Raw genomic sequence first — 22,235 nt, forward strand, 5'->3', positions numbered from 1 at the left:
TAATTTGTCGTGGTTTAATTGATTTTATAAATTTCACATTATTTATGAATAATTAGAAAATGTTAAAGAAACTTAATTAAAATAGTTTAGTATTATTATTGATTTAATTTTTAGAGAGGGAGAGACGTGGGCCAAATGCAAATAATTGAAAAAGTTTGTGTTCATCTCCCTTAGTCCACAGGAAAAAACATAATAAAAAAAGAGTTTGGCAGCAAACAAAGAGAAGTAGTAATGTATAATGGTATTGGTGAGGCACAGGTATAGACCCTGGGACCGTACCATACCAATACCATTACCATACTTCCAAATCCTAATTAACATCTCAAAACTAAATCAAATCAAATCAATTATATTAATCAAGGGTTTGGTTTTTCTTCTCGAATATCCTCAATTCTCAATCCTCATCTCTCTGTACTATCCTCTTCTCCATTATCCACAACTTCTCATCCTTAATCGATCAATCTCCATATCCATACCTCAGATCTACGTTGTTTTTATCACTGCTACTCATTCGTCGTTTCGATCTATCCCTTGCCGTTTCCCTTTAGGGTAATTTAGATCCCTTGATGTTACATTAGAACCTAACCTGTAGTTCTCCCAAAAGCCTAAGCAACAGAACAAGGAATCTTCCCAGATTCTTTTTCTGTGCTCATTAGCCTTTCATAGAGAACCGGAAGAAATTCCTTTTCAGCTCATCTTATATAATCAATCTCCGATCGATCGCTTTTCCTCAACCTCCTTGCACTGGTCCACGTGCTCGCTTCGGATATGGATTTGGACGATTTCCGATCCATATTGGACACCTCGGGCGTCGACGTGTGGATGTTCATCGACGCCGCAATCGCCGTCGCCTCCGCGGACTGCGCAGCCGAATTGAAGCGCCGCCGCGACTCCATCGTGGAGAGTCTCTACTCCGCCACGGCCGCGCCTCCGCAGTGCCGCAATTGTGGCGACGGCCACCGCCTCAGGCCCAACGGCCACCAAGTCGCGAAGCAGAACAGCCCTAGCCCTAGCCCCGAACGGCAACCTCAGCGACGCGCCGCCGCCGCTACAGCCAATTCCCCTGCGACGCCGCAGTCTCTGGAAAACGATGACGGCGGCGAGGAGTTGGATCCTTACGGTGGTTTGTTCGACGACGAACAGAAGAAGATTCTAGATATTAAAGAGCAACTCGAAGAGCCTGACCAGGTATTGTTAATTGTTCAATTCAACTTTTTTTTTTCATATTGAGATTACAAGTTCAATTAATGTTTTCTTTTAATTTGGCTTGCTTTGTTTCTCTTTTGTAGTCTGAAGATTCCTTGGTGGAGTTGCTGCAAAGCCTTGCGGACATGGATATTACATTCCAAGCTTTGAAGGTAAGTTAATTTTCTTTTGAAACCTTTTTCTTTTTTAATTTTGTATGAATCACTTCACAGTGTTTGAAGTTTGATTCCTGTAGGAAACTGACATCGGGAGGCACGTGAATCGGTTACGGAAGCATCCTTCAAACGACGTTCGTCGATTGGTGAAGCTGCTTGTCAGGTTTAGGAAGATATATAAAAATAATTTCACTTTTTTTGCGGAATTTAATGTTGTCGTATTGCAAGAGTTTTAATCTATTGACTTGATTAATTTATGTTTTTGTATTTGCAGGAAGTGGAAGGAAATTGTGGATGAGTGGGTGAAGTTGAATCCACAGGGAGGAAGCAACACTCTTATGGGTAATCTTGATTATCCATTAATTATTAATTATTAGGTTAATATTGATGACTTTTAAAGTGCATGTGAAATTATTAATGATAATTAATGATGATGTTGGTGGGGTATTGGCAGCTGATGGAGACTCGCCTGTGCAGAAAACCACCCAAAATGGGCATCATCATCAGGTTGAGGTCAAAGAAATCTTTTTCGGCGGAGTGCTTTTTTTTTTTTTTTTTTAAAGTTGAGCTAATAATATTCATTCTTCTTCTATTCCTTTTGCAGATTCCTGATTTTGCATACTCGCCAAATCCACACAGTGAGTATAGTATAAGCATATTGGCATCTGATTCAAATCTTTTTGGATACTGTAGTTCACTTCTCATTGATATGGCTGCCTATATGCTGACGCAGATGGGAGTTCAGGTTCTGACCGTAACAACTCTGAAGCAGAACACAAACCGAAGGTGATTCCGCGCAGTGAAGCTCGGCCAAAACCCACGCCTGCACCGTCAGTTTCAACCCCTGCTTCCGCTTCTCAAAACGTATGGATATGATTTCTCAACCATTTTGGTGTTCTCTAAAATATGAATGTGATGGTGGGTTTATCTGTCAAGGTAAAAGGGTCTTTAAGTGGTCCTCACATAGTGTTGAATGGTTGCAGAGACAAAGGCAGAGCAGTTTTGACGCGGAGAGGCTTGCTTCTGCCAGAAGGCGGCTTCAAGAGAACTACAAAGAGGCTGAAAATGGTGGAATTTTCGTCTCTATAATTTTCATTTTCATGCTGTGATATTTCTTTATCTCTCTCTCTGTATAACTGACGTGTAATTTGGTGTGTTTGTGCGGTATATAGCCAAAAGGCAAAGAACTATTCAGGTTATGGACATCAATGAGTTACCAAAGTCAAAACCCAAGAATGCCTTCTTTGGGAAGAACAAAGGTGGTGGTGGTTCTCAGGGAAGGCACTGGTGATGATAGTGAAGCACGTATCCATTGTTGGTGGTGCCATTTTGCGTGTAAAAAAACACAGCCTTGTGGCGGTGCCGGATAAGTCCCAAATCCTGTTCATCATCCCTGTGGATTTTTCCTCCGCTCATAAACTTTTTTTTTTTCCTTGTGGTTTTTATTTAAGTTAATAATAACCGAAGAAAAGAACTCCTCAATATTTTTTTTCTTGAAAGGGGATCGAACCCGCGTTTGTCGGTTTGTTGAGGAGCACGTGATTTCAGGAAACAAGATAGGGATGGTACGGGGGTAGGGCTAGAAGAGGGTTTTCCTTATGGTTAGAAAACATCGTTTTTGAGGGTGAAGTTTGAATTCTGGTACATTAGGTTTTAGGGATGGTTTACTCCATTAATTGCAAATTTTTCTTGAAGAAAAACAACAAACGGAAGTCAAGAAGTGATAAGAGTATATGCATTTGCTCCGGGTGGGTGGGAATTAGTTGGGTGGATTAATGATGGGGTCTTGAGTCTTAAGCTTTAGGATGTTGACACCTTCACAACCTGCTTAATGAGTTCGAATCCTTTGCCGTAAAAAATGTGTTTTATTTGGTGCAGCAAGCCATTTACGACCTTTGTCTAATAATTGAAACACCACAAATGGACAAAAAGCCTTGCGTTACGGGGTGCTTCTGTCAATAGAAAATTCTTCTAATGATCTATTGTTTGTTAAGCTATACACAGTTAGGCACTTATTAGTCATACAAGTTACATAACATGTTCCTTGTGTTACACAAATTCGGCTTCCTGGTACTTTCATTATTCCATGAGAATTTGCACTTTTACTCGGAAAGTTGAATTTGTTGCGGAGGCATGTTAGGTAGTAGGTAATTAGTATGACAAATAAATCATTTACTGCATTTAATATTTCACACTTACACCAAAAATTTCTTTTGTGCCTTTTCAGTACGCCGTCACTTTTGGGCCTAGTACGGTGGTCATTTTGGGCTTTATTAGTACATTACATCACTATCCCAATTTCTTTTAGTGTCCCCTCCATTCTTCATGCAATTTCATAGACGTGATTTTTTTTAAATTGCATAATTTAAAAATTTATTCTGAACTATCAAGCTTGAAAATCTATTTCTAAAAAACTTTATTCGAAGATTTATTGAAGATTTTGTATACAATTCAAATGCATTTTTGGATTCTGAATATTATAATGTAAAATTTTGGAGTATATTTATGGATTCAGAAATGTATTTTAAGTTATTTAATATAAAATATATTTGAATATTGTGAAATGTGGAATATGTCTTCAAATTTTTCAATTTGAAAATCTAATGCATAGAATATTTTAGATTTTCCCAAATATCCCATGGAAATGCATGAGCATGAGGTGAAAAAAAAAACAACTGCATCAACTTCCACTTATTTTCAATCAGGTTTTTCATATTGAAAGCAAATGTTAGAGATTATGCTTTAAGGAAATGAAAGTTGGTGAATTTAGTTATTTTAAAATCGACCAATTTATTCCATATTTGTGTGATTCATTGTAGGTGAATGTCTTGTGAAAAATTTGCTCTATCAATTGAGGTTTTCTAAAGCTTGTATTATATGATATGATTATCCTAACCCACTAATAACATTGCCTTTTCATTTTGAAAATTCACACATTAACGAAGGATAAAATGTTTTCCACTTTGTCATGCATCTATGACTGCAAATAAATTTTCAGGTGATGAAATATTAAATGATACCATGTTCTGAAGTCACAACTAGTGCTATAGGAAGGTAAGACATGTTAAAACTCATTAATAAATCTGGTAGCTCTAAAAAAACCTACTTTCTATTTTGTATTATTTTGAAGATAATATCTGACTATGAGCACAGGTTTTGCAATGTCAACATCAATAATATTTTAAGTCAAAGGATATATATATAATAGTAATGATAGAAGACATTTTCTTTCAAAAATTATCTCTTTAGAAGACAAGAGTCAAAAGTAAGTTTGTAATAAAAGCGATTTTCTTTAGAAGACACCAGAAATACAATGTTAACACAAGTGTTATATATATTTAACATTACATTATAACTTAATATCTTAAAGTAAATATACTCTTTGAACAAGTAAAGTTTTGACTAAGAAAAATAATTAAGAAATGAAGATGAAAATAACAAAAAGTAAATAAAAATCAATATTTAAAATATGTAAAAAATTTAAAAAAAAAATAGAATAAAATATGTAAGTAAACATTTTAAAAAATTATTCAATGTTAATTCATTAAAATGTTTTCAAAATATTAAGATATATAAGAGGTGCAAATTGATCGCATACATTGTTTAATTATACAGTTGTATATAATATTTCTAATTTAAATAAAAATACAATGGTTTAACCAATTTAGAATAAAATAATTCTATTGAAGGATGAAATAAAAGTTAAAAAAGTATTGGTATATATTCATGCTTTCCAAATGCTTTATATCGGAAACAACGTCAATGGGCTATGTCAACACCTAATTTAGTTGTTGTAAAAAATTTATTATTTTATATACTAATTTCAAATTTAATATATTGTATGTAAAGACTTCTAAAATAATATTTTAGAATTAATGGTGTATTTAAAACTAATGAGATTTAATTATTTTAATAATAAAATGTTTAAGTATAAATAAAATTTTTATAAATAAGTTTTATTATTTTAAAATATTTTATTTCTTTAGAAATCATTTTTATAGAATTCTTTTATTTTTTTTTCTAGGTTATCTTATTATCCGTTATCTATTTGAAGATTGGAGGTCGTTTGATAATTCTTTTGGTGAGTCCTTATTTTTGTCTTATAGTTTCTCTATCTCGTAAGTTAAAATTTTGCTTTTGTTTTTTCTTTAGTAGATATTGTCCTAATTTGCATGTGACTTTCTCTTGGTTGCATGTGAAGTTATAATTTTCTATATGAGTTTTTGTTGATTAGTGATTGTAATGGTATATCCTAATAATTCTAATGATGTTTCTATATGTTGATAGAGCATCATGTGGAGTATAAGAGTTTTGGTATTCTTAAAGCTACTTAAACGATCTTTCTAAGGTGAGGGAAGCTAAAATTTTATGTTTATGATATGCTTGTTTGGGGTTATTGTTGAATATAAGTTAGAATTTCTGCTTTGATGGGCTTGGATTGATTTGTAGTTTATTTTGCATCTGTGATACTTTGATAAATCATGTGTTGATAGAATTGAACTGTGAAATTGGTGTCCTTTTTCATATAGTTATGAATTTTTGTTATTGAAAAATTTACTTTATGATATTTGACTAGGTAATCTAATATAGGTTGAGTTAAAAAAAAATTATGATATGTAAAGTGTTTGATACCGTGAATTAGCTCAAGGAAGGTCAAATTTCACAAATCAAACTCAAAAAATATATTTTTTGTGAATTGGGATGGCGTTGGACACCATTGAGATATTTACTTCTCTGAGTTGGTCATTGATGGGTGAGGGTTCCTCTTGCTGGGTGATACCAAACTCAAATAGCTCACTGACTTGGTGTCGCTATGTACCAATCATAACCGTTGGGCGTCAAAAAATCCAAATAAATCCTAGGAACTCCATGGGTTCTCTTGCTGAGCCACCATTGGACTCGTTAGGTTCCATTTAGTTTCCATGGTGTGTTACTCTTTTAGGATTTGTCCGATTTCAAACAGGGTAGACTCAATCAAATTCAACAAAATTTCGCCTCCAATCGAAATTCGACCAAGTTAGCCCCAATCGAAATTTAGCTGATTTGGAACAAGTCAACCTTAGCCGTCATTCGGTTGAGTCTACCTGATTCAAAATTTAGTTGAATTCAACCAAGTTGGCCCTTATCGAAATTTGGCCGAATTTGGCTTAGCCGACCTGTCTCGACCTACAGCCTAAGTCGATCTGTTTAGATAATCAATTCGTGTTGACCAGTCTCGACCTTCGGCTTGGATTGCCCATCTCAATCTTTGGCCTAGGCCAACCCTCTCGACCTTCGACCTTTGCCGACCGTTTCAAACTTCGGTCTAGGCTGGCCAATCTCGAGTTTCAACATGTATCGGTTTGGTTTGGCCTTCGGCCCTAGTCAGATTGTCTCAACCATTGGCCCGAGTCGACTTGTCCCTACCTTTGGTTTGGACTGACTCGTCTCGAATTTTGGCCTGAGCCAATCCATCACGACCTTTGGTCTGACGTTCAACACATACTAGTCTGTCTTGACCCTGAACTTGTCTCGGCATTTGGCCTATAATGGTTTGTCCTAACATTTGGCCTAAGTTGGTTTGTCTCGACCTTTATCCTAGGTCGACGAATCTCAACCGTAGTCCTGAGTTGACCTATCTCGACCTTCATTCTGATTTGGCCATTGTCCTAAACCATTTCGTCTCGGCCTTCGGCTTGAATAAGCTCATCTTAGCCTTCGGCCAAGGAAGGCTCGTTTATGTGTTCGCTCTGTTAAGAAAAAATCGTCTATACGTTTAAACACTCTCATGTTTTGAAGTTTAACCAAATAACATTAAATGAAATAAGAATCTAAAAATACCATAAGTAGAAACATAAGCATTAGGTTTGAAATTCTCAATAATACAAAATCCTTAGCAAAACACTTAGGATTGTAGAAAATATAGAGACACCTAAGTCAAGTACCCAGACGAAATGCTAAACGACTAATAAGTCAAAGCGTCTAAGAAAGTTAAACTACCTCAATAATAGAAAATGAAAAACACTTTGTTGTTCTAAGCAAGCATTAAATGATATTAAATGCTTAACATTCAAAAACAACAATCTGCTGCATGCACAATCTATTTTATTCTTTACATAAAACCTACTCTACATGCATCCACATGCTTCATTCAAAATATTAAAAGTGGGCGTTAGAGATAAATGAGATATTCAAGGAACGTTCTTCACTTGAGAAGTACTGTCTAAAAGAAAGTACAACATACTTCAAGCAAAATACTGAAAAAGCAACTCTGCTTTGACAAGTTGACTTTAACCAACGACTGTTGTACATGAAGAAAGAGAAGACACAAGAATCAAGGCTAAAAGCTCAGTCTAACGGATATTTTTCCAAGAGCCTTTAAATAGAAGAACACTCAAAGCAAGAATAAAGAGGATAATATATAACAAAAATATTCATCCTGAGAAAAAAATTTAAAATATAAGTACAGAAGAGCTCAAGAAAAAGACAATATTTGAGAAGAAAAAGAAGTGAAGCAATATTCTCAAGCTTCATTGTAAATTTGCTTACTGTTGTAAGAAAGAGAGAAAAAGAGAAAAGAGAGAAACACCTATGAGTGTTTTGACTGTATTGTATTGTACACATATCCTCTCTACGAGAGTAATAGTCTAAATGACTTGTAAGCAATCATTGATTGCAATTCTGAAGAGAACTAAAACACTTGTTGAACTCAGTGGAGTTAAGGAAATCTAGGTTGTGTTATCTAGTACCAGCAGTGATGCGAATACTCAACTGATCTAGGGTAACGAAAGGTCATTCGCTGATTAGGGATACTAGAAGTGGTGTGAGTACTCATCTATTGTAAGGTAACGAGAGATTATTTGTTGACTGGGGATACTATGAGTGGTGCAAATACTCACCTACTCTAGGGTAATGGAAGGTTATTCGCTGACTGAGAATACCATGAGTGGTGGTTGTAATCTTGTTGAAGATTATAGTGGAACCTTCTGTGGATATAGGAGATTGGACGTAGCTTAGTTAGAGTGGACTAGTATAAAAATATTTGTGCAATTATTGTTTACTTTTGTCTAAACGCTTCTCTTATTAAAAACCTGTAGCTAACTTTTATTTCTACATACAAGTAACTTCTACACTAAATGATTCTCATTTAACTAAGGAAGTTCTTATAAACATTACATCGTATATTATGAATAACACATAAAAAGGAAACTATCTTTCACAATCATTTACAAGGTCGAGCTTTTAAATACTTATTTGACAAATTTAATACTCGACGAACGTGCTATATCAAAACGGTTGCGAAAAGATTTTTCCATTAACATTATTCAACCCTTCCTTCTAGTGTTTTTTAGGTACTTCACTCAAGATCAACTTGTCTCTATGTTCGGCCCGAGTCAGCCAATCTTGCCTTACTGCATAGGCTGACTTATCTCGTCCTTTGGCTCGGCCCAACCTATCTCCTCCTTCGACCTAGGCTGACACATCTCCACCTTGAGCTCGAGCTAGCTCGTCTTCGCCTTGAGCCCAGGCGGGGTCGTTTGGACCTTCAACCCATTTTGATCCATCTCAATTTTTGACTTAGGTCGGTTCATTTTTGCCTTCGACCGAAACTAGTTTGTCTTGGCCCTCGACCTAGGTCGACCCTTCTTGGCCTTCAGCCAGTGTTGACCCATCTTTACATTTGGTTGGGGTCTTTGTTCGGTTAAAGTTGACCCGTCTCAACGTTCATCTCGAGTTGGCCTATCTCGGCCCTCAAACTAGGTTGCTCGTTTCGGCCTTCTGCTTGGGTCAACCAGTCTTGGCCTGAGTTTGACCATCTCAGTCTTTGGCTTATATTCGCACACTTATATTTCTCTCTCTTTCGTGAGTAGCATCTCATTTCCCTTTTGTGCTTTCCTCACGCATCTCATTTCTCCCAGTACACACAGACCACCCTCTCCCTCTACCTTTCCTCTGAATTTGTCCAACAGCACACAGAGGCACACAACCCCTCGTGCTTCTGTCTCCCTTCGGTTTCCTCTTCCACTGTTGACTCTTGCACACAAAGCTCGTCCATTCTCGCACACAAAGCTCGTCCCAGTGTTGTCCCACTGCAGTCATGCGAAGGTGGTGCTTCTAATCTCATTCTCTCTTTAGATGGTGTGGTTTGCTTGTTTTTGGTTTCAGAGTTTTGTTTAATCGTTGCAGGAACACGACGCGCAAACAAATTTTCTTCTAGTTGAGGTTGGAATGCCAGAGAGACAGAGGAGCTCCAGCGCCGACCAATAGAGACAAACACCCACCCAGCGTCCCTACGAGTACCCAACATCCCTACGAGGTTGGTATGTGTTGTTTTTTATACATAGCAGAAGTTGTTTGATACATTTGTAATGCAAATCTGTGTGAATCTGATATGGAGAATCGATTGGGGCTGAATCGAATGTCCATAATCGATTCAGCTCACATCATATGTCCAAATTTGATGTGTTCTTTAAAATATTCTGTTATAATAATTTTAAATTTTCTGTTTTAATTTTTTTAAATGTTCTGTTATAATTATTTTGAACTTTCTGTTTTAATTTTCTCATTTTTAGTTATTTGATTTTTATTTTAATAAAATTGTTTTAATTGAATTAATTAATTATTTATATAATGATTTGAATTAATTTTATTTATTTTGAATGAAACAATTTAGTTTGTATATTTTTAATAATTATTTTTATTTTTTTAATTTTATAGAATGTATAGTTTGTTATTTGTAATAATATATTAAGGAATTAGTTAAATTGATTAAATTTATTTGTTGTTTAATTATTTATTTTTAATTTGTTTTAAAGTTTTTTTTATAGTTAGAAGATTTTTTGTTACTTTTTTTTTCTGAAATATTAGATTTTTACAATTAGTTAAAAAAATTTAATTGCTTTATCATAATTATTTAAAATATTTATAATTTTTTAGAAATTTAAGTTATTTATTTTGTAATAATATATTATTTAATTTTAGGTTTAATAGGTTCGGAGGTCCCTATATTTGCGGGTTCGTTTCACTTGGGTCCTCCAATTTTAAAAGTGATCAATTAGGTCCCTAATTTAACAAAATTGAGTCAATAATACCCTTTCCGTTAAATGCAAGGGAATCTGAATGCAAATTAAACAGGTGGTATGCTGAGGCATCATTTTATTTGCAGGTGGCAGAGTTTGAGCTTAATACGTGACCATTTCTGCAATTTTTAATTTGCATTCAGATTCCCTTGCATTTAACGGAAAGGGTATTATTGACTCAATTTTGTTAAATTAGGGACCTAATTGATCACTTCTAAAATTGGAGGACCCAAGTGAAACGAACCAGCAAATATAGGGACCTCCGAACCTATTAAACCTTAATTTTATAATGAATTAATTAAATTGATTTTTTAAATAAATTGTTTTGAACTGTTGGTAACCATTAAATAGGCTTTTGCAATGTAGTGGTGTTGTTAATGACATTGTTCGTTAAAACACTTAAGGGTGTTTACTCCCTCCACCACTACACACTACTCCCTCCACCTTCTCATCCCTCTTTTACCATTTAGTAATATTTAAACGGATGTGAATATGCATTGAATTCTTAAACGGATGTCAACATCCGTATACAGATATCCGTTAAAGGAAAAACGAATGTCAATATCCATCCACGGATGTTGACATCCGTTTAAGAATTGAGAGTTCACGAAAGTTAACATCTGTCCATCCACATATTTTATTATACATGAAAGGAGAGAGAAGAAATGGGAGGTAAAATTAAGAGTTATTATTTTATATCTCTTCTACAATTGCAGGTGCCGCCATGTACACATACAACAATGCTTCCCTCCCACTCTCTACCAAATTCCTCGCCCATTTTCTCTCTCCGCAGGACACATCCACGTCGTCGCCAATGCAATACGCCGCCGCTCATCAGCTGCAACACCACTAAGTTGCCCTAGGCGAGTTTGATTCAAAGGCGAGTTCGAATAACACGTACAACAGCTGCAGACCGCATGATTGCAGCCAAACGGGCGTGATCGCTTTGCAAGTCGAAGAAAGCTGCTTTTATCACATGGCCAACTCTTTGTAGACTCGGGAATCCCTTGCACCAAATTCCATGCTCAAACCCCAACTAGAACATATTCCACATGCAGTTTATTTGCTTATATTTCCAAATGCAATAATATAATGCCATAGGGGATAAATACCTAGACAAAACATTGGTAGAACTGTTAGATCATGTGCCCTTGCCCAGCTGCACCTCTAAATTGTTAATATTTATCTTGATTTTCTATAGTACTCTAATATTCTCCTATGTCTCCTTGAAAGAAAAAAATAAAAAGTTATTCTCTATATGTTATCTTTATCCTATAGATTCTCTTTGTTTTTTACCCTCCTCCGAAAGATGGAATTTTTTAGTCTAACTGCTATCATTAAGAATTTCTCATTCTTTTTTCTTCAGCTTTGTCAAATATTTATTCAACAATGTCGAACCTTTATGAAATACATGATATTTTATATGTAGGTAAAATGGTTCATTTCATTTTCACTGTCATGAAATTTTCTGACAGTGGTCCAAACAGGGAAAAGTTATCAGCCTTCATATTTGTCTTTTTTAAATTTGAATGCGTTGGCCAAAGAGCTCACTGATTATTCTCCTTCCGCTCATGATGATAAATCATGATGAGTTTGTCTTTTTTATGAATTAAGATAAGAACATCTTTTACCCATTTGTGCTGCTGATCATACTGAGGGTAGAAATTAAAATAAGGCTTAATTACCTACTTAGTCCCCATGTTAGGAGGTAATTTTCTGTTTAGTACCCAGTTTTAAAAATGTAGGCATTTGGTACCTATGTTTTGAAATTTGTATCAATTCAATCCTATCCAGTTAACGGCGTTATAATTGATGCGAGAAATTAAGGACGTTAATGATAGCCTGGGTGGAATAGCTATCAAATGTTTGAATGCATCTTCATTAACGTCCTTAATTTCTCGCATCAATTATAACGCCGTTAATTGGATAGGATTGAATTGATACAAATTTCAAAACATAGGTACCAAATGCCTACATTTTTAAAACCGGGTACTAAACAAAAAATTACCTCCTAACATGGGGACTAAGTAGATAATTAAGCCTTAAAATAAAAAAGGAAGCATGCACGACTTAAGGAAGAGTAAATAAATAAAGTTAAAAAGTAAAAAAGGTTAATTTTGTAATTAAGAAAAAATATAGAGAGTTGAGGAGGTAGAAGGAGCAAAGGTGGTGGTGGAGGGAGCAACACCCAACACTTAATAGACACAAATGTTTGCAAAAAAGCCCATTCATATTTTCGCCATATCTCGTGGTTTTGGACTTTTTCTATAAATGATTGGTTTTTCCTATTCCTTCCCACATTTCTCTATGCACCTCCACATCTTTTTAAATTTGAAAATTATCCTTTGCAATTTTAAAAACCATATAATATAATTTTTATATTTTAACAGATTTCGAAATTCGTTGAAATTTTTTTTCTTCAACGGATTTTGAAATCTGTTAAAGAATTTTTTATTTAACATATTTCAAAATTCGTTGAAGCCTTTGAAAAATCCTTTAAGGGATTTCAAAATCCTTTAAGGGATTTCAAAATCCTTTAAGGGATTTCAAAATCCTTTGAAGGATTTTTTTTTCAACGGATTTTGAAATCTATTGATATTTTTTTTCTTTAATGAATTTCAAAATTCATTGAAATTTTTTCCGAAGTTTTAACGGATTTCGAAATTTATTGAAACAAAAATGCTTCAAAAATTTTTGAAATTCATTGAAAAAAAACATAATACTAATATTATTTTTGAAATGTAGAAGTGTAAGGAGAAACATGTGAAGATGCATAGAGAAACAATATAAAACACTTGCGAAACTCGAAAAAGAAGAGAGAGATTTGGTTCTTAAATTTCATCAGTGGATAAATCATCAGTGAATAAATTATCACAAAGCTCCAACTCAAATGGGGTACTACGTCTCTTAAAAAAATGAAATGGGGTGTAGGGGTGCGGGGTGTAGGGTTGTAGGAATGCATGTTTGATGATAGGAGGAAAATGAAGGTGCAGTCAACTGGGCACATAAATTTTCAATAAACAAAAAATTATTAAATAACCACCTAACTTAATTAAGGGTATATTAGGAAATTGGAGGTGTAGAGTGAAATGCTTGGAGGTGTAGGGTGAAACACATGTCTTCTCTTCTCTTGTTGTTGGTAACCATTCAATAGGCTTTCGCAATGTGGTGGTGTCGTTAATGACATTGTTCGTTAAAACACTTAATGGACACAGGTGGTTGCAAAAAAGCTCATTAATATTTTGGTCCATATCTCATGGTTTTGGACTTTTTCTATAAAATGATTGTTTTTTCTTATTCCTTCCCACATTTCTCTCTACACCTCCACATTTTTTAAAATTTTAAAATTCTTCTTTGCAATTTAAAAAGCCATATACTTTGTTTTTTCTATTTTAATAGATTTCGAAATTCGTTGGAAAATTTTTCCTTCAACAGATTTCGAAATCCATTAAAGAATTTTTTCTTTAACGAATTTCGAAATCCGTTAAAGAATTTTTTCTTCAATAGATTTCAAAATTCGTTGAAGGATTTCTTAAGCCATCAACGAATTTCGAAATCCGTTGAAGCTTTTGAAAAATCCTTTAAGGGATTTCAAAATTCTTTGAATGATTTTTTTTAATTGGATTTTGAAATCTGTTGAAATTTTTTCTCTTTAACAAATTTTAAAATTAATTGAATTTTTTTCCAAAGTTTCAACGGATTTTAAAATTTATTGAAAAAAAAAATCCTTTAATAAATTTTGAAATCCGTTGTAAAAAAAGTAATACCAAAACTATTTTTTAAATGTAGAAGTGTAAGGAGAAACGTGTGAAAATACATAGAGAAAGAATATAAAACACTTGTAAAAGCCGACAAAGAAGAGATAAATTTAGTTCTTAAATTTCATGCAGTGAATAAATCATCATGATATTTATGAGAATTGCTTGATGTATTATTACATGCAAATTCCATAATTATTAGTAATTAAGAACTAAGATTATGTACTCAGCCTAAAATTTGATAAGGTAAAAAAAATACCATTCTCAGTTTTCCCAAATGTGGATATGGATATTCTTAATATTATCTCTAAAATATGAAAAAATGAATATTCTTATAAATTCACGTTATGAATATAGTTAAGCTGTTATATATTACCAGGTTAAGATCTCAACTCATTGATGGTAATATCTCTTGAATATTAATGTATGAAATACTTAATTATTTTGATTTTACTATTATATTACTTATAGTACCTTAAACTCTTTTTGAATTGAGTTTGATACAATCTTGTCCAAGAAAGAGTACGATCTTTTCTGAATTTGAATCCTCAAAGAGCACAATAAAAATAAATCAGAGAAGAACGCGAAATAAGAAAGAGATGGGGATGCCACAATCTAGCAGATTGATAAGTCAAGGAAGATTTGCCACAAAGATGTTAATCTATGATAAGAATAAGAGTTCTAAGCCAAGAATCAAGACAATCATCTCTAAAAAATGTAAACGCATATATTATGACTTAAAAGTGTCTACATATGTATTTGGTGCACTATATATAGGTACAAATGTTTAAGGCATCTAAGAAACCCTAAAAGAAAGCCCAAGGACATTGGGTCCAAAAATAACTTGAAAAATAGAAATAAATTGTTTGCAATTAAAATAAAAATGCAATTTATTTAATTTCCTAAATTATTCTTCAATTGTGCTAATGATTTTCATGTTCTTTAAATTTCATTCTTTATGGAAGATTATAAGAATCAAAAATCAAGAAGACGTGTTTTGATCTTTGACCTTGTCATAGATGCTTTGAAATGCAAATGTTCTTCTTCAAGTTCTTCTCATATATGTTTTAGGAGATATTCCTCTATCATACCCTCCTTCTTGAAGAGAATTTGTCCTCAAATTCGTACCCCTTGAAGATTCTTTATCATTCTCCCTGTTTAGAGAGAATTCAACCCAAATTCTAGAAGATCCTACACACAAACAAAAACATAAATCAAAGACATAAATATAAAATAATCCAAAATAGAAATCTATTAAAATGAGATTTGGATCCTTGAAGAGGCCAATATCGTATTATATAAGATTTGGAGGTCTGCCTCCAGGGTCAAATACCCACTTGCAAATATCATCAAATGATTTTAAATTAAAGATACAATGCTCAAAGAAGATCAAATGAATATTTCTCAAGTAAATAATCAAACTATAAGTATGACTTTGATTATCCTTAAATTTTTTAGAGATGGTCGAACAAGCTAACTCATGTGCATATATTTCTAAGCTTGTTTCCATAAGAGAATGACTTGGAATATCCAAATGAATTGACAAAAAAGCTAACAGATTATCAAACATAAGTTCTTTGAGTTCTAGGCTTGTGTCTTCCTTTTTGTCATCCTGTATTCCTTCCCTTGTTGATGCCATGGTTCCTTGATAAAAAAATCTTCCCTAGGCAACAAAACAAAAATAGGCCAGTTAGTATTTTCTTTTAATGACAAATCAGGATGTTATCTTCTTTTTCTTTCTTTTTATTCTTTCTCTTCTATCTCTTTCTTTTCTTTCTCTTCTCTCGCTCTTTTTTCTTTCTTCTTTTTCTCTATTTTCCTTTTCTTCACACCCTCTCTTTTATTTCTCTTCTCTTTCTCTCTTTTCTCTTTCTTCACACTCTCTCCTTTCTTTCTCTTCTTTTTCTCTCTTTTCTCTTTCTTCATACTCTTTTTTTTCTTTTTCTTCTTTCTCTCTCTCTCTTCTCTTTCTTCCATTTCAATAAGTTATTTTCTCTCTTGTGCTCTTTTAAGCTTCCGCTCTTGTCTTCTTTTCAATGCATCCAATTTTTGCAAAGCTCTTTCTTCTTCGTCTTTCAAATATAAAATGTAGTTCTTGAGGTCTTCATTAGTAATCATGGGACTTGCATTCCAATTAGGACATTGATGAGTTTCATGCTCATAACCTTCACATTTGAAACATCTTATAGCACTTGATTTAACCCTTGGGAAAACAGTTTTGTCATGCTTGTGCTTCCTTTTAATACTAAAAATTTCACCATTCAACTTTATAATTATAGACACCAAGGCATTGACATTCTCCACCAAGACCTCATGAGCACACAACTTCCAAAAGGATGTATTTGTGATAATATGTTGCATTGTTCAATATTGCCTTTCTTTTCACTCAAATTCCCCATAGTGCTTGGCGAAAAACTCCAATAGCTTAAGCAAAGATTGAACAAACAATGTGAAAAACATTACGAGATCTAAGCCTTGACTCAAGAAGTCAAAGAAAATAGAAAACTCCAGACAAAAATTCAAGGAATTTTTAAAAGACACAAAATAATAAAATTAAAAAAATTATAGGACTACCAAAAAGAGTTAAATGAGACAGCACGAAGACTCTAAAAGAAACGAAATATAATATATTAACATTCATAGACAATGGTCAACATGATAATTTGTGTTGAACTCTACAATTTTTATTTTTTTTACTCTTGGATCCTTACTTCCTTTTTTTTTAATATGTTTGTCTCTTTTTTACTTGGATCTACTGTATATTTCTTTTTTAATTTGTAGTTCAACACAAAAACAAAGATTGTCCTTCAAACACCAATACTCATGCAAGATCAAGGCAAAGATTTAATTGGGACTACAATTGACATAAAAACACAAAAAGGAAAAACAGATAATTTCCACTAATCAAATGTAGAAATACACAAATTAAAAGAAGAACATTAAAAGATACAAAAATTAAAAACTCAAGGGAACTGGATTTTGGGTTTTTTTTTAATATGACGGAAAAATAAGATAAAAGAGGATATTCAAACCAGAACATTGCTCTAGATACCAGATGATACGATCCTGACTAGGAAATAGTAGAATCTTTTCTGAATTTGAATCCTCAAGGAGCACAATAAAAATAAATTAGATAAAAACGCGAAATAAGAAAGAGATGGGGACACCACAATCTAGTAGATTGATAAGTCAAAGAAGATTCACCACAAAGATGCTAATCTTTGATAAGAATCAGAGTTCTAATCCAAGAACCGAGAATCCTCTCTCAAAAATGCAAACACATATATTATGACTTAAAAGTGTCTACATATGTATTTGGTGCCCCTATATATAGCTACAAATGTTTAAGGCACCTAAGAAACTCTAAAAGAAAGCCCAAAGACATTGGGTCCAAAAATAACTTGAAAAATAGAAATAAATTGTTTGCAATTAAAATAAAAATACAATTTATTTAATTTCCTAAATTATTCTTCAATTGTGCTAATGATCTTCATGTTCTTTAAATTCCATTCTTTATGGAAGATTATAAGAATCAAGATTCAAGGAGACATGTTTTGATCTTTAACCTTGTCATAGATGCTTTGAATTGCAAATGTTCTTTTTCAAGTTCTTCTAATATATATTTCAGGAGATACTCTATCATAGCTTCCTTCTTGAAGAGAATTTGCCCTCAAATTCGTATCCGTTGAAGAATTTTTATCAGAGTTTGTTAGTCGACCTTCCTTTTTGTTACAATTCACAACTCACTCACCACCTCCCTCGGTTAATAAGAACATCAATATTTTTTATATTTTCACAAAAATAATATTTCCTGTTTAATTTTTTTATATTTATTAACACTTAAAAAAGGTTAAGTGTTAATAAAAAAAATTAAGGTGGTTGAACACAATTATATAAAATAACAATATCTATTTATTATATAAAGGATTTTCCATTTTTTTAATTTAACTATTTTTTTAAAAATTAAAATAACTATCTATAATAAAAAGTTATCTATAAAATAAATAAAACTTTTCTATGATAAAATTATAAAATTTAATCATATTTTATTATTTAATTTTATTAGAAAATGAACACGTATAATTTTCACAAATTTATAAATAATGTAAATATAATAAAATGTAACAAATAAATAACAACGAGTCACACGGATTATAAATTACATAAAAGTAAATTGTAGAAAACGATAAAATGACGCAATGTTAATTTAAATCTAAACATCATGGAATAAGAATAAATAGAAATAAAATAAAGTAAATAACGTTAAAAGATTGAGAAAATTAATGTAAAGTAGAATTTTAGGAACATAACGCAAAACAGCTGGCGTTTCTCGTTATTACGATATTGGAATTTCTTATTATCCTAAGTTAAAGTCCAAAACGTAAGACAAAAAAGTTTTCGTTAATTTTAATTTGTAAATTTATATGTTAATTTTAATTTGTAAATTTATATTCATTAACGATCATTAAATATTTTGTTTAGTTAATTTATGATTTTGGATATTCCGTAGTGTACCATAGGATACCTAAATTCACCAACTGTCGACGAGCACCACGGACGACAGAGTGTCGACCCCTCTCACGATCAAAGGAGTATCGAACACTCCTGGCCAATCGTTGTGAGGTCGACATTCATTTTGTTGATGTCGACGTACTGGCAGACCACAAACCAGCGACGATGTCGCGTCAGTCAGCGACAATGTCGCGACATCTATCGCCCTCACGACATTTAATATGTTTGTGTCGACACAAACAGTGGTCGACATGTAGTGAACGACACCATAATAAACGGTTCAGCAATAAAGAATAAGCAGTTACAAATATTAGCTAATGCAACGCCACGAATCACGCAGGTAGTTGACTCAGTATCAGACACGACCTAGCAGTTACAACTTCCAAATAGTCCACTTCGGTAACTGTCCGGATTTCCAGGTAAACGGTTTATTTTCCTGTTTTAAATATGCAAAGCACACCGGAAAAAAGGTACGTTTTTTCCCTTAGAGAAATTAAGAGAGAGAAATTACTCTTCTTCTGGTTGATCACTTTGAACCAAAAGATTCAGGTGACCCCTTTTCTGACTTGAGCGTCGGAGTGCCTTTGCAGGTACCCCACCCACCTTTTCCCATGGAACAGAACGTAAAGAGAGGAAGGAAGCATCGTGACAGACAACATAAGAAGAAGCAGTTCAGTTTTGTTAAGTTTGTATCTCGGCCTCCACATCCCTACTGAAACACGTAGGGTTAGATTTATTAAACCATCCCAAATTCAGCTGCTTCTGGATATTGTTAATATTATCTCTGAAATACGAGGAGATAAATATTCTTAAAAGATAACCTATCATTAAGTATGTTACCAAATTCGTTAATATTTCAAATAATTAAAATTAATATCTTTTAATTATTTATGAGATTAAAAGCTTATAAATACATAATTAACCGTAAAGAGTAGTTAATCAATTTAGTTTTTATTACTGTATCACTTATATTATTCTAAATTTATGATTTAAGCATCGTCGTTGTAACTAATCTTATCCTTTGAAATAGTTCAGTCAAATTTAGTAAGAGCAGAATTTAAAATTTTGTTCATTCAAGTGGACTAAAAAATTTGAGTTAGAATTATACTATAGTAATTTTGTACCATTATTTTTAGGGGCAAAAGCATGGTGCAATTTTTTTTAAAAATTACTAAAACGGACAAATTTGAAAAATTATTTATTGTGAAATGCCTTTTTATATTCTAAATTTTCGCTGTTGTCGTGCTAACATACACGAAATGGAGTCGTGACACGATTTTAAGTTTTATTTTCTATAAATTATTAAAAGTATTTAAAAATTGATTTTTGCCTTTTTTTTCATAACTTGTTTTAGTATATATTTGATAGAAGAACATTCGATAAAATAGTGATAGATTTAGAGATAAAAAATTTCCATGAAGAATATGATAATAATTACGAATTTATCATATGATTATTTGTCTTTTACACTAAAAACAAATAACTCTCTGCATTCTGAAATAATAATATTTTAATTATATTCATATTATTTTTTAATTTTAAATTATAATATATATTATTATGTTATTAAAGAGATATTTTGAAATAGGGTGTCAACAACCTTTTTTTCTTTCTGTTAGGTTATATCTTGTGTTTGACAAATAAGCACACACGATACCTTCACCTACATATGCTTTAGATTGACTTTGTAATTATTACACACGAAACTTGTGTGGGTAAAAGTTTCTGAATTTAAGCCCTCAAACTATAGTAACAAAAGTTTGGAAATATTCGTTAATATTGTCAACTTCGATTAATATTAATAAAATTTTTTATTGAGAAATATAGTATAATTAACATGCTAATAAAGTCTATATTTAGTCATACCCTTTTTTATTGCTTTCCTGATCTGTGTAATGACAATAAATATATATCGAAGAGTTACGAAAGCAATAAAAAAGGTATGGTCAAATAAAAACTTTATTAGCATGTTAATTATACCATATTTCTCAATAATTTTTTTTATTAATATTAATCGAAGTTGACAATATTGACGAATATCTCCAAACTCTTGGTACTATAGTTTGAGGGCTTAATTTCAGAAACTTTTACCCACACAGGTTTCGTGTGTAATAATTACAGGAAAGTGAATCTAAAGCATATGTAGGTGAAGGTTTCATGTGTGCTTATTTGTCAAACACAAGATATAACCTAACAGAAAGAAAAAAAGGTTTGCATCTGAAATTTTCATTTTCTGTTATTTTCATGTGTTTTGAGCTTTGGGTTTTATTCTAGGGTTTCAAAGTTTTCTTAAACTTATGGGCCTATATAAAGGAACCAAAAGCTAATGTAAACACTTTTAAGTCATAATATATGGATTTGCATTTCTGAGAGAGGATTCTCTTGGTTCTTGGATTAGAACTCTGAATCTTATCAAAGATTAACATTTGTGTAGTGAATCTTCACTTCACTTATCAATCTGCTAGATTTTAGCGTCCCATCTATATCTTATTCCATGTTCTTCTCTGATTTATTTTTGTTATGTCTATTGAGAATTCAAATTTAGAAAAGATTATACTCTTTTCTAGATAGAATCGTATCACATTTTATAAACTCTTCAAAAAGATAGAGAATGAAAAAGGCTATAAGATTGCATCTATCAGAAGTGATCATGGAGGTGAATATGAATATGAACTTTTTCGAAATTTTTGTGAAAACTATGGTATAAACCATAATTTTTAAACTCCAAGGAGACCGTAATAAAATGGGGTCGTTGAGAGGAAAAATAGATCTTTACATGAAATGGCCAAAACTATGTTAAACGATTTCGATACTCCTAAACACTTTTAGGCAGAAGAAGTAAATACAACCTACTATCTTCAAAGCATAATTTATTTATGGTCAATTATAAGAAAAACTCCATACGAATTATGGAATAATAGAAAACCCAACACACTAGTACAAAAGCAGCGTATAACGTCACGCGTTCAACGTCCAACCACTGAATAACCAACGTTAAAAATGAGCAGTGACATTTTTTGTAAATAAATACAATTATTAAACGTCGTTTAGAATTGCAATTCGACGTAAAAGGATATAAAATGTCGAATGACTTTTAAATTCGACGTCAAAAGGTTAGTGAATTCAATAAAAATTTTAGCGGGATATTGAAAATTTATTCACTTTATCTTAGCGCGCGATACCCTCTTCTCTTCTCAAACTTTTCTCGAACGAAGTTTGATGAGCATCACATGTAATCTTTCTTTTGATACAAATGCACTTTAATTAATTACTTTATGTATGATTTTTGTTTGTTTTAACCGATTATTTTCTTGCTATTGTCCTTCATAGACGCATTCTGCTTTCTCTCTCACTGTGACGAAACTTTATTCCGATGAACCCACCTTTTGAACGTTAGTTTTCATTTTCGTTTTCGTTTTGAAGAACTTATTTGTTGAACTTGTTTATTGTTTTTTTTGTTGAACTTGTTTGTTGAACTTGGTTGTTGTTGTTGTTTAGTTGAACTTGTTTGTTGTTGTTGTCTAGTTGAACTTGTTTGTTGTTAT

At 32.6% G+C, this 22,235-nt stretch overlaps 1 protein-coding gene and 1 long non-coding RNA gene across 3 annotated transcripts; both read left to right on the forward strand.

Annotated features, from left to right (window-relative positions):
* The first annotated feature begins 242 nt into the window (after window positions 1-242).
* LOC124840636 (putative mediator of RNA polymerase II transcription subunit 26c) lies at window positions 243-2,845 on the forward strand. 2 transcript variants are annotated; one of them, XM_047316720.2, is made up of 9 exons: window positions 243-1,188; window positions 1,290-1,358; window positions 1,442-1,524; window positions 1,636-1,703; window positions 1,816-1,874; window positions 1,966-1,999; window positions 2,095-2,225; window positions 2,345-2,429; window positions 2,534-2,845. In XM_047316720.2, the coding sequence occupies exons 1-9, from the start codon at window positions 769-771 to the stop codon at window positions 2,650-2,652; spliced, it is 1,068 nt and encodes a 355-aa protein (XP_047172676.1). In that variant the 5' UTR covers window positions 243-768; the 3' UTR covers window positions 2,653-2,845. The 2 variants fall into 2 exon arrangements, with proteins under 2 accessions (XP_047172676.1, XP_047172677.1); XM_047316721.2 differs by having other exon boundaries at window positions 248-1,188; window positions 1,816-1,868.
* A 2,874-nt stretch (window positions 2,846-5,719) lies between these two features.
* On the forward strand, window positions 5,720-11,677 carry LOC148203613 (uncharacterized). The gene is made up of 3 exons (XR_015784205.1): window positions 5,720-9,446; window positions 9,528-9,657; window positions 11,137-11,677. It is a non-coding gene; the product is annotated as an uncharacterized LOC148203613 (long non-coding RNA).
* The last annotated feature ends 10,558 nt before the right edge of the window (window positions 11,678-22,235 follow it).

Source organism: Vigna umbellata, chromosome 2 (assembly GCF_029865625.1).
Source record: "Vigna umbellata cultivar VRB3 chromosome 2, Vumbellata_1.0, whole genome shotgun sequence".
Classification (NCBI taxonomy): Eukaryota; Viridiplantae; Streptophyta; class Magnoliopsida; order Fabales; family Fabaceae; genus Vigna; species Vigna umbellata.